The 12,084-nt window shown below is 56.5% G+C and overlaps 4 protein-coding genes across 4 annotated transcripts in view; 3 read left to right on the top strand and 1 right to left on the bottom strand.

Annotated features, from left to right (window-relative positions):
* The window catches only part of VDBG_03532 (PaxU), a gene marked incomplete at both ends in the record, with an annotated part of 853 nt that extends 694 nt beyond the window's left edge, over positions 1 to 159 (top strand). Inside the window, one exon of the mRNA XM_003005533.1 lies at positions 105 to 159. Coding sequence (XP_003005579.1) covers positions 105 to 159 — 55 coding nt within the window. The remainder of the gene's footprint in view (positions 1 to 104) is intronic.
* A 473-nt stretch (positions 160 to 632) lies between these two features.
* On the bottom strand, positions 633 to 1,853 carry VDBG_03533 (predicted protein; the record flags this gene model as incomplete). The annotated part of the gene is made up of 1 exon (XM_003005534.1): positions 633 to 1,853. The coding sequence occupies one exon, from the start codon at positions 1,851 to 1,853 to the stop codon at positions 633 to 635; it is 1,221 nt and encodes a 406-aa protein (XP_003005580.1).
* Positions 1,854 to 6,092: 4,239 nt separating this feature from the next.
* Positions 6,093 to 9,233, top strand: VDBG_03534 (sulfatase domain-containing protein; the record flags this gene model as incomplete). Its single annotated transcript, XM_003005535.1, has 3 exons — positions 6,093 to 6,285; positions 6,343 to 6,364; positions 6,507 to 9,233. The coding sequence occupies 3 exons, from the start codon at positions 6,093 to 6,095 to the stop codon at positions 9,187 to 9,189; spliced, it is 2,898 nt and encodes a 965-aa protein (XP_003005581.1).
* Positions 9,234 to 9,698: 465 nt separating this feature from the next.
* Positions 9,699 to 11,282, top strand: VDBG_03535 (conserved hypothetical protein; the record flags this gene model as incomplete). The annotated part of the gene is made up of 3 exons (XM_003005536.1): positions 9,699 to 10,639; positions 10,714 to 10,761; positions 10,850 to 11,282. 3 exons carry the CDS (start codon positions 9,699 to 9,701, stop codon positions 11,280 to 11,282), a joined length of 1,422 nt encoding a protein of 473 aa, XP_003005582.1.
* Positions 11,283 to 12,084: the final 802 nt, after the last annotated feature.

Genomic DNA, 12,084 nt, shown 5'->3' on the forward strand with positions numbered 1-12,084 from the left:
TCAGCATCTTGGGAGTTAGGAGTTGGCAAGAATGGGTTCCGTGAGAGCCGTCATGGCCTCACATGCTTGTAGCGTAACGACATAGAGTTGTAATGTATTGCGAGGATCATGAAGCAGCGTCCTGGAGACGTGATGTCGCGACTTGATGATGACGAGTGAGTCTTTCGAACCTTATGGTCGCATAGATGAGGAAGGCCGAAGTCACCAACGAGCCACACACCTGCCAATCACTTTAGTCAGCGGCTCCCGCCTGCCACTCAATTCCATCATTCCACCAACTTCGCTTCACATCACATCGAGCACGCATGGAGATGGTATACTCAAGAACCACGAATCCGAATTCCGCACCAAACAATCAAGTAGCTATCCATGAGCTGTGGCTGTTGACATGACAGCCTGCATGCCCCAGCGTTCCTTTTCTCATCAGGCTAAATGGAACAGGGGCCATCTTCCGCTCATGCCGTACCCCCAAACACCAGAACACGAAAGATGCAGCAACGTTGGCGCAAACCTCACGAATGCCTCCCAAAGTATCAAAACGCCCTTGGCCGCAGCATACCAGTGTGCTGCGTATCCTCAGGCGCGGCTCCTCCCCCTTGGGCATGTCCCGCGCGCTTTGACATCCGCACTCTTCACATTCGCACGGCGTTGTACACCTGCTCGCGGGCAGGAACCCGGTACGTGTCGAAGAACCTAGGAGTGTAGAAGCTCCGGGCACCAATTTGCGCAAGGTACGCCGAGAATCGCTCGTGCGACCTCCACACCGACTGAGGGCAGCCAGGCATGCTGATGATCCGCTGCACAGTCAGAAAGTCCAGCGGATACTCGGTGATTTCGACCCAGCTGTTCGGGGGGTTGAAAGCCATCTTATCCCTCGTGTCGTTGATCATGTTGGGCCAGCTCCATGCGACTGTGGCCAGGGGGGGCTTGCCGGCGCGGTGGCGGACGAGAATGTCCAGGCGCTGCCAGATGGTCTTGTCGTGCCATTGCGCACACTCATCGACGAGGTGGCGAGTAGAGTTGCAGAGCGGGCAGACGTGCGTGAAGCCGCTGGGGCCCGGTACGGTGCAGTAAGCGGGATGGTGGCCGAGACCTCCGCAGTTCTGGCACAGCTGCCAGCTTGGTTCTGGTCCGAGGCTTTGATCCGGCAACAGTCTCGTGACGAATGCTTCCTGGGATGCGTCCTGGCCCATTCGCATGGCACCATGAGAGACAGGGAACTCGCCGGAAGGGGCACGAGAGCGAGACCTTCTGGGGTGAGAGGCATTGGTGTGGAAAGGAGCTTTCGTGCCGGACCGCGCGATGCCTGCCGAAGCCGGTCGGCAGAAGAGACCACTGCCATCCCAGTGCTCGATGACAGGGCGGTTCCCGGATCGCTTCGAGAGGTCGCCGAGGGCGCTGATGACCGACAGCTCCCCTCCAGGACCTCTCTCTTCGAGAGCGGCAGCCATCCTCTCAGCCCAAGCCATGAGGGCCTCGCGAGTATGGATGATGGCCACTTTGGTTGCACCGTTCAATGTCTGGCCGACGGTGTTATGGCGTCGACCGCCATCGTGAGTCGTCGGGACGATGCGGAAAGCACGCGCAGAGCGGTCGGGGTCGCGCTGCTCGAGGTCGACACGGAAGAGAGAACCCATATCGCTGAGCAGGGGGAATGAGGTCTGGTTCGAACCCCGCCATTGGCTGGCCTCCTGGTGTTGGGTATCACGGTCGCGGTACCTGGGCTGGCTTGTGTGCCGAGGCGGCGATCGACCCCTGGTCCGAAATGGCAGGCCCCGATGTGAGTAGTCGCTCCGCGAGGGTTCGTGGCTAGCCTCAGCATCACCGAGGGACTTGAGTTCACCTCCGCCCATGGTGACTTTTGGACCTTTAGTAGTGCTTTGTATGTCGCCTTGCTAGACCAAGGTTGATGCCGAGAAGGTGTTGCGATAGGCAGAGAGTTGCTGCGTGTGACTACACACTTCGTTCAGCAGCGATGTCCGAAGGAGGGAACTTGCGGAAAGGGAAAGCGCGCTGTTTCTTCAGCGAGTTCTCTGAATGTTGAATATGCCGGGTCTTGGGCAGGAGGTCGGTCACTGAGGCAGGTGCGATCAACCATGTACTGTGTGACGTTCCGATACCGATCCCACACTGTGGATGCTGTCACCATTTCAGTACGTGAATGGATAACTGGGCGGGCATTGAAGCGCGCAGAGCGTCCCATTCACTGATGGCGATTCATTCACATGGCTGTATTACAGTGACGGTGTCGTCTAACGCATAGAATCTTGGTGCTGCACAGCAAGTCATTGATGTGTGGAATCGACCAGTGCCTCGTTCGTAGCACAGGTCAGATGTTGTAAACCCGTGGACATGGCGGAGTTACGTGGCTACCTCTGTCGCCGGCTACTTCAACTGCATCTGCGGCAGTGTTTCGCACCAAGTTTAATACCTGTCTGCTCAGACCTGTTGCCGCCTATCGTTGTTTCGTGGATTTGCAGCCGAGAGCTTGGCCAGATATGTCAGCTTGGCCAGCTTGTTGCATTTGATGATAGCAGGCATCAAGCCGACCCTCCCAAGCAGCCTGCCTAATCTGGCCGCTGTCCAGATATCCATAGGGCACTCTGTGTGCATGGACTGGTTCCCATAAGCTTACAGACTCTCTTACTGAGGGTACTGATGCTTTGGCTTCTGCAACCCCAACAGAGCCAGGCCGAGGCAGCCAATAATACGACAAAGGGAGACAGGCGCAGAAACGGCGCAGGAAGGCGATCGAAACAGGTCGGCCGAGGCATGAATGCCAAAACACTGTTGCCTGGAAGTCTAAAGCAAGGCCTTGCCAACTACAACATCGTCTGGACCCTGAATCTAGACCTCGTGTTTGCTAGGGCAGCGAGGAACCCATTTCCCATTTCGTGCCAAAGTCCTAGCTTGCCGGCGGGTTGAGCCATGGCGCGGAATGTAGCGCGGCCCTAGACACCGATTGTTTGTATGCCGACTGCCGAAAGGGACGGCTGGCCTCATGCTATTTCGAGAGCTTGGTACACAAGCTTTGAGGTCGACGCATGGCGGGGGCCGCACCCGCACCACCGGCTTCGGTATAAACTTCTCCCTGACCTGAGGAGGTGCAGCGAGGGTACACGATGAAAGGATTGTTAGGGTTGCCAGACTCCCATATTCACGAGGGATTGGCAGGGAGGACGGGATATACATGTAGGACGACATTGGGCATGGATGGTCGTTGCTCGACCCCTCCCCCCCTTTTTCTCCAAAAAAAAAAGCCAAATCATCAAGTTTGTCATGGCCCGCAATTGAGCCAGGGGGTAAATACTTAGTTAGCTCACCGTACAGTTGGTTGAGAATGGTGCAGTCAATGACAACGAGATTACGCTGGCGAAAATCAATGGTATAGATTGACATCGTCATCTTGAGTCGCAACTGTCAAGGGACAGCATGATGCAAGGCTGCATGAACGCGTCGCGTTCTTGAATGGCAAGCTTCTCGAGCAGACAAATACCTCCCTGCATGAGTTTACGAGACCTGGGCTTCTGTCAGTCAGATGCAACTGAGTCGTGACAACAAGAGCGGTGGGGGCCTCGTGGCTTCTGGAACGGAGATGAAGGTCCTGACGGGGAGATCACATGCTGAGGTGGAGCTAGTTCGCGGACTGCCTGAATAGGAGATATTTTGGTACATGGTACGTTGCTGATATGATTCGGGTGGTCATGATTTCTTGCCAGTGTGGACGATGTCGCGGTCGCAGGCATCGTGCGCGCAAGATGCTGGACGTGACCCAATCGCGATCCACGTTGGGGTCGCACTCTGATGATTCACCAAGTTCATTTCGCTCAAAGAAGACAGGACAGAGGAAGTGCCAGCCAGCCAGTTACCGCCCCCTACTCGTACCTAGGAACGCCGAAACGAGGCGTGTCAACACTGTGAACGGAGTCCGCCTCCACCAGTGGAGCAGTCTGATACTCCGAGGCTGAGTAAATGAACACAAAACAAGCTCAGGCGTCCCCGCAAGTCAGCCTGCCACCCAGTCGGAGCTCATGACTGATCGAGTTGGTTGATCGCCCAGTCCTACCGTACAGAGACATGCAACCTCAGGAGGTGCAGCTCCCAGATCCTTACTGCTTTGGCTTGTGTTGCCTGGATGGTCTTGGTGGTGGTAGCAGCGCAGCTAGCCGCGTCATGTTGAGAAAACCCTAATACGAGATGAAGATCCCCCGGGGGGGCGGCAACAGCAGATGTTTGATAGTTGACAGGATGTCGTGTTGATCGAGGTTGGCCATTTGGCGGATTGTCAAAATTCAGGAGCACCGGTCATTTCGGTCGTCCGGCACTTAGTTTAGCTTTCGGTTCAGCTTTCATTGAATGTTTGTCGGCTCAGGGTCCAAGATGAAGGACTGGCATTCCACTTCAGGAGTGGTCGCGTGCCTTGAAACGACATTCGCTCGTTCTGGGGCACGAATGAATGCATGCATGCATTGCGCGTATACCTCCCCCCGGGCCTTCCGACGCGGTGCCGCCAGCACCACGCACACAGTACCTACTTGACCTCATTACAACCGTACCACTGAGCCACCGTACCACCGCACCACAGTGTCATGTACCACCGATCTACTCGACTCGGGTGCTGGGATTATTGGGTCGGGTTGGTTTGGTTGGAAGTGAGCTGGACCCGGGTTTGGGAAGTTCTGGGTCCCATACCTCCTTGGCGATGCACGCGATCGGGGCCAGACGAAATGCTAAACGATCCTAACGTGACGACAAAGCTCACAGCCGTAGACGGGGGGATCTGGCAGGAGCGTGGCCTGGCTTGTCAGCATCCTCCCGTCTCGAGAGATCGGTCAGTGGGAGAAAAGGAAAGGGGGGCGCTCAAGAGATGAAATCCGCTGGTTGCTTGTTCACTGCAAACGGGTATTGGATCCTCTTCCGCTCAGGTTCAGGCTCAGGCTCAGGTGCAAATGTTCGTATTACGACATTTTCGTGTGGTCCACTTGGTCCAGGGTCCCGACTAATGTGTGTGTGTCGTATTGCGCCCTGCCGAAGCCCCTGACAGGACGCTGCAGGGGGGCGAGACCAGCCTGGCATGGATTAGCTCGACGCTGGCAGCTCGATCAGGGTGGCGCTGCCACTCCACGTTGAGAAGGTCCCAGCTGGTCGACTTGCTGCTGCCTTGGTGGCGCTGGCGGACCGGGACTGACACGCCTCACCTACATGTACCTAGGTACTGTACAATAACACGGGCTCTCCGCAGACGGCAGGCACTATGCCCATCCATTTCAGCGATCCCATCAAGCCCATCCACCGACGTCCGCTCCTGTAACACTAGGTACCCGGTCGACTAGCGCCCAAGCTGATCTGTGCGCTCGCGTCTGTCCACACAAGGCCATGAGATCATCATTAGCACACGATCAATGGAGAACAGGGGGCAGGGTGTGTGTCCGTGTGTGTCTCTCTCACTTTTGGAGGGGTGGACAGCCAGTACATGGTACTGGGGACCCAGGAATGGAGGAAGGTTTACGAAGGGGGACAGGGCCGACCTTTGATGGAAGAAAGAACGCCGTGCAGGGTCACACGAAAGGCAAGAAAGGAAGGGCTGGCTACCCTGCGGTAAGACAAAGGCACGCGAGCACCTTCTGCTACTTGCTGCTGCTGGCTGGTGCGGCTCCCTCTGCTGTGAATGAACACCGGCACTGCCTTCCCGCTGTCCACTGGCGCGCCGCTGCCAATCCCATCCATCCCATCAGCTCACCTCAGTCCACAGCCTAGATCTGGTCTGGCCTGGTGTGCTTCTGTCAGGTCCGGCCGGCCAGTGTGCATCTGTGCATCTAGATAGATCTGCTTTCTTCCCCCTTCTCTTGTTTGCTCCTTCCACCTACCTCTTCTCTCCTGCTCCTGCGTTCCCACCGCGAGCCAGGCACGACTCGACCTAAAGTTCTCCTTTTCCTTCCTTTGCCACCTTCGTTCGGTCTGCCTGCCTGCCTGCCTGCCTACCCACTCGCGTGTCTGGTTCTTGACTGGCAGTTTCCTGGCTGGCAGCTTCCTCGCTCTGGCAATCGCATTTCCTGCTCCGAATCCATGGATGACTTTCAGGTCCTGTCACCATGCACCTACCGGTCGTTTCCTTGCTCTTCGCCGCCCTCTGCACGTCTCTCTTCTTCACCAAGCTGATTCTGCTTCTCATCCACGCGCCTACCATCCCCGTGGCTTCGACCCTCTTCTACCTGCCGACCTTTTTTCTGCCCGACTTTCTCGTCATATGCGTCGCCAGATTGGCTCTTCGTCGGGAAAAGGGCCGTCTGTCGTTGATCGCGTGTGTTGTCGGATCTTTGCTGACGTAGGTTCCTCCCTCAGCTCTCCGCCCCGCTTGTCGGGGGTGCGCGCGCACACTCGCATACCCCCCCGTCCCGTCCCCCCCTATCTCCCATCCTTCGAGCGACAAGCCGCCCGCACCCTTGCCTTTGCTTTTGCCCCTATCCCCATCCCAGCCATGCCGGCCAAGTCTGACATTTGCTTAGCGTGGTGGTGGTTGGAGCCGCATCATCCACCCTAGGTTTCTTCTATGAGACAGGCAGCGAGCTCGAATGGCACTCGGCCGCCACCTTCGCATTCGAGAAGGAAGCCAGAGATGTCTTGCTCAGCGGTCTGCTGCCTGTCACGGCATCCGCCCTGTTCATTCTCTCCGTTGCGTGGTTCACCCACCAAATCCTTTACAAAGCCGCCGGGGACTTCCTGATTGAAGCTGGCTACTGTGTGGTTTACGGTATGCTCTCAAGAAATATTGCGGCTGATCAATCCGTCTTTGCTAATCTCCAAAACCCAGCCTGCAAGCAGTTTCTGAAATCACGCCAGGTCCAGGATGTCGAAAAAGACGCCGAATCTAGCCGCAGTATGTTGCACAATGGCGACGGCGAGGACAACAACGGACAGCAACCCAATGCGCCCGCCGACATCGACAGCGACGACAGCGACGATTGGGGCAACCCTCCCGAACTACGGGAAACCAAGTCTTCCCGATCCCGCTCGAGATCCAGTTCTCCCCAATCGCCATCCCGACCTTCACGTGTGCCTTCTTGGAGGCTCAAGGCTGCAGCACTAGGCTTTTTCGCCTTCGCCATGATCTTACGACCGCACAAGCCCTTCGACCACATGTCTGTCACGCTCCCCGTCGCCATGCTCGATATGTTTTCTTTCGGCGGCCCCCCTCGGCACAGCTGCATGGGGGCCGGACATCATGGCCTGAACGACTGGCCCTTACCCGAGTTGACGGAGAAGTCTCGGTGGAAGATGCCCAAGGGGAACTTCAAGGGCTGGGCACCAGGTGATAAGAGCCCCATGGCCGATGCTTACCAGCACCGAGTCGTTGACTGGGTCATCGAGTCGATGCCACGCGGTTTCCTTCGATGGGACCGCGCAAGGTGGAGGGATCACGGCCCACCACATCCTCACACTCACGATCATGGCCCGCCCGGCCATGGCCCACCCGGGCACCCTCCGCCTCCTCCGCCGCCCCCTCATGGAGGCCCCCGTGGAGAAAGGCCCCCTGGGCCACCTGGGCCACCCGGGCATCATCCTCCCCCGCCTCCGCCTCCCGGATGCCCGCCTCCAGATATCCAGCAGTCGTTCTACAACCCTGTAGACGATCCCCTACGCATCACGAACCTTAACGACGACATACTTAAGCCGTTGAAAGACAGCCTCGACAAGGACGAAGTCAAGATCAAACATGTGGTCTTTATTCTCATGGAGAGTTTGCGCTCTGAGGTCTTTCCCATTCGACCGAACACCAGCTTCCACGACATGATTGTGGAAGCTAACGAGGAGGAGAGGAGGGATGAGATCAAACTTCGACTGGCCCAGATGACTCCCAACATCGCCAAGATTACAGGATACACGGCAGACTTCGAAGGGTTTGAAACACCACCAGTGTCCTGGGCAGGGCCGTCTCAGCCCGGTTACGGAGGTATCAACGTGCTTGGAGCGCTAACAAGCAGCACCATGTCCACGAAGAGCTACTCAGCCAATCTGTGTGGCACGTGGCCCATGGCGGTGGAAAAGTTTGACGAGGCCGACACCGACGCCTATCAACCGTGTCTCCCCCAAATCCTTGATCTCTTCAACCGAGACAAAGACGGCAGTGGCAATCCCGACCCTGCAAGCGATTTCCGCCAGCAAGAGTGGCGTCCCGCACTGTTCGAGGCAATGACGGAGACTTTTGACAGGCAGGACAAGTTTGACAAGAAGATTGGGTTCCAACATATTGTGGCCGAGAAACAACTCAAGGCAGACAAGTCGCGGTACAAGCCTCTCGAGCCACTTTACGAAAAGGTCAACTACTTTGGCTTTGCCGAACCCGTCCTCGTCCCCTACCTGAAGGACTATATCAACGAGACAGCGGCGAATAACGAGCGCATGTTCATGATGCACTTTACCAGCTCGACCCACCATCCCTGGGTCACTCCGAAAGCGTGGAATACGACCGATTATTTCGAAAGCAAGGGCATCAAACACCGGGATCTGAACAAGTTCCTCCAGACCATCAACTACCACGATGCTTGGATGGGCAATTTAATGCAGCTTTTTGAGGAGACGGGAATCGCCAATGAAACTCTCGTCGTGTTTGCAGGCGACCACGGCCAGGCCTTCAAGGAGGACTGCAAGAAGCAGGGTACCTTTGAGAACGGCCACATCAGCAACTTCCGCATCCCCATCGTCTTCTCTCATCCCCACCTACCCAGGATAGAGTACGAGGCGAACGCGACTTCCCTGTCCATCCTCCCTACGATCTTGGACCTTCTTATTAATACTGGATCTCTCAACAAACATGATAGCAGCGTCGCATCTGACCTCGTGCACGATTATGAGGGCCAGTCTCTCATTCGACCGTACAAGGCGGCGGACAACGGCCGCCGCGCGTGGAACTTCTCCATCGTCAATTCGGGAGCTGGCATGCTCTCCATCACCTCGGCAGACACCACTTGGCGACTCCTGCTGCCCCTCGTGGAGACTTTTGAGTACAAAATGTCCGACCTACAGACAGACCCAACTGAGCAGGATGTGCTTTCGGCCTGGTCGCTGAGGAGCCTGGCCAGTGGCGTGCGAAAGAAGCACGGAGAAAGCGCTGCTGATTGGGTGAAAGAGGCTGAAATCGTCGCGCAATGGTGGATGAAAGAACGGCGGCGCCTCTGGAGGCACTCTTGAGACGAATAGAAGATAGAGAGCGGAAAATGATTTGTTTACCTGTTGAATGCACGTGCTGCGATACTCGGGTGATGGCTGTCAAAGCAGGAAATTTGCAGCGGCATATCGAAGCTTCGCACCGCGCGCGATTCCAGTCAGGGAACCACCGCATCAGCGCATAGCCAGTGGCCGGGACATGTGAACAACAGAGACCATGTACCAGGCATCGCCCATGGCAAACACAGAAAAAACGAACGCGCCTTGGCTATGTTCGCTAAGCTGTACTACCTCTTTTCCAGGCGCCAATGATGCATCCTCGCGAGCTCTTACCCCGCATCCGCCCGTTCACCAGGGTCACCTAGCGCGTTGTGGTAGTGGTGTGGACCAGCTGGATTCCCCATATTCATCGACTGGGTAGACGAATCTCAAGGCACTTCACCCCCCCTGCTGCCTTTTGTTCGAGCAAGAAAATGGCATATCCGCAACTACACCGACAAAGATTTGCATCTGGCGTTGTATGAGAACCAGAAATGGCTCCTAGCCCCGAGGGGAACGATGCTGCTGCCCGTCGTGCCAAGAAGCGCGAGCTCGACCGCCGGTCCCAGCGCGCGGCGAGAGAGCGAACCCGGACTCGCATTGCACATCTGGAGGCCACCGTTCAGGCCATGGCACAGCAGGAATCGAGCGGTACCATCGCAAGTCTCATGGACCAGCTCGTCGAAACGAGACGCCAAAGGGATGATCTGTCTAGATTGGTCTCCTCGATCGAGACGAGCGTTCACGCCCACCGGGAAGCTGAGAGAGTCGCGGCGGAGGGCGCCGAACAACCACAGCCGCCCCAAAGCAACACGCATGGGGAGCAGTGGCCCGGAATAGACGAGTCGGCTCTCCTGCAGACGCAAGCTCTGCCGATAGAGATGCTCTCACCAAGCGCCATCATGGACCTGACGCCCCTTCCGTCCGGTGACGTCTTTGGCCTCCCTACTGCTGACTTTCTGGATCACATACCATCCCCAGAAGCTGAATCGCTTCGACATGGTGAGCTCGCCGAACTTGAGGCACCCCGGGTTCCTGAATTCGTCATTGTGCCAGAACCAGACAAGCCATGCGACTGCACTTCGCCTGGCGTGCTACCAGGTCGGTCTCCGTCTTCCAACCACAGCATCTGGCGCACGGCCAATGAGGCCCTCAGCAGTCCAGGGCTTCTGCCCGTCCAGACCTTGCGGCACGAAGACGGCCTCGGCGAGGACGTTCCAGTTCAGGTCATCTTGGAAGGTTGGGACGCGGTCGAAAGCGCCCGAAATGTGCCGCCGCTTTGGAGAAAGCTGCGCCGGACAGACGAGCTTCAGTTCAGCAGCTGCGGCAAGGTGGAGCGGTTGGCGATACTGTTGCTGATGCATACGCTCCTGAGATACCAAGCGGAGCCCACGGCGGATCAGTATGCGAAACTGCCGCCGTGGTATCTGAGCAGGTACGGTATTTCCTGAAGCTGGCCTTGCGAATGCTCTTCCCTTCTTCTGTTGCACGTGGAGCTAACCCGAAAAGACCGTCGCAGTCATTGCCGCACTCGTCGGCCATTGACTTTTTTGTGTGGTAATGCAATCTGTTCCTCTCCTCGCAAGAAATGAAAAGCAAAGGCACAAAAAAGGAAAGCACGATTGTATGCTAAGTTTGATCCCAGGCCCGGCGTTAGAGAGCGCTTCGTATTCTCGCAGCACCAGTACTGCTCCGACTTTTTCTGGAAGGTATTCGCGGACAACTTTCGGCTGCTGTGGCCGTTTGAGCTGCGGGACTGTTACAGGCGGAACTTGCGGACAGGGCTATATAGCATCTCGCCCGACTTTTCCGAACGTATACGTGATATCCAGGCCTGGGCGATGGCGCCGGACTTTTTTGTGCACTTTCCGGAGATGTATGCGGACATTCCCGTCTTTCAATCTGTTCCAGCAAGTGTGCCGTCGTATTGGAGGGGCGGGCGGTCGAACGAAGGGCAGAGTTCTCGGCGCCTCATGGCGATCGACTATCAGGACGGGGATGAAGTCGAGAGTGCTCAGGGTGACGGGCAATTCGTCCGAGAGCAAAATGTACAGAGGGGGGCGAGTCTCTGGCCATGATCCGAGAATACGTGATGCCTGGCCGGCATGTAATATGAATCCATCGTCTCGAGATACCTTGATCGCATGGGCCTTGGTCACCCGTGCACATGCAAGCAGACCACAGGTTCAGAAAGGATGTGTACACGGATGCTCATGTTTTGAAATTACTCTTATTGTTAGGTACGACTCAATTGTGAGTGTTTGCCAAGATCATCGGCTCCCATGAACACTTCTACGCAGGCGCCATTACGCCGAATGAGATGGCCGCTTACCGCAGGTCGTTCATCGATAAACGCTCCGCAGCAATTAGCAACTTTGAGCTTCAAAGCCAGCATGATATTCAGAAACAATCTCACGTACGAAACTCTAGACCATCATATGTGGAGGCTCCCCGCACGTTGCGAATAAAGAGACCCGAGGTTGACGCCGGCTCTGGGTGTTTCTTGGCCTTACCCCGCCGCACCATAACACATTCGAACGGACATCATTGGCCGCCACGACGAGCATTCCCATCCCTTGGTATGACTCTGGCGCGCTGACTCCGTGGCAGAACGCAATGACTGCTCCAGGCACGTCTAGACAGTTGGCTCCAGCCGATGGCGGCTCTGACACCAGCATTCAATGATAATCCCCCGCAACGTACCCCATGGTTTCCCCAGAGTTACCCCGCAACATGAGATGATTTGACGATCTCATGGACTGTTTTCGTATCTATGATGTTTAACTAATGGTGAAGACTGTCTTGGCGGTCGACCTACAAAAGAGATGGCCATCCCAACCGCATTCTCGGGACTGCAGATCACACAAATGCGCTGGTGCT

Source organism: Verticillium alfalfae, genomic scaffold (assembly GCF_000150825.1).
Source record: "Verticillium alfalfae VaMs.102 supercont1.4 genomic scaffold, whole genome shotgun sequence".
NCBI lineage: Eukaryota > Fungi > Ascomycota > Sordariomycetes > Glomerellales > Plectosphaerellaceae > Verticillium > Verticillium alfalfae.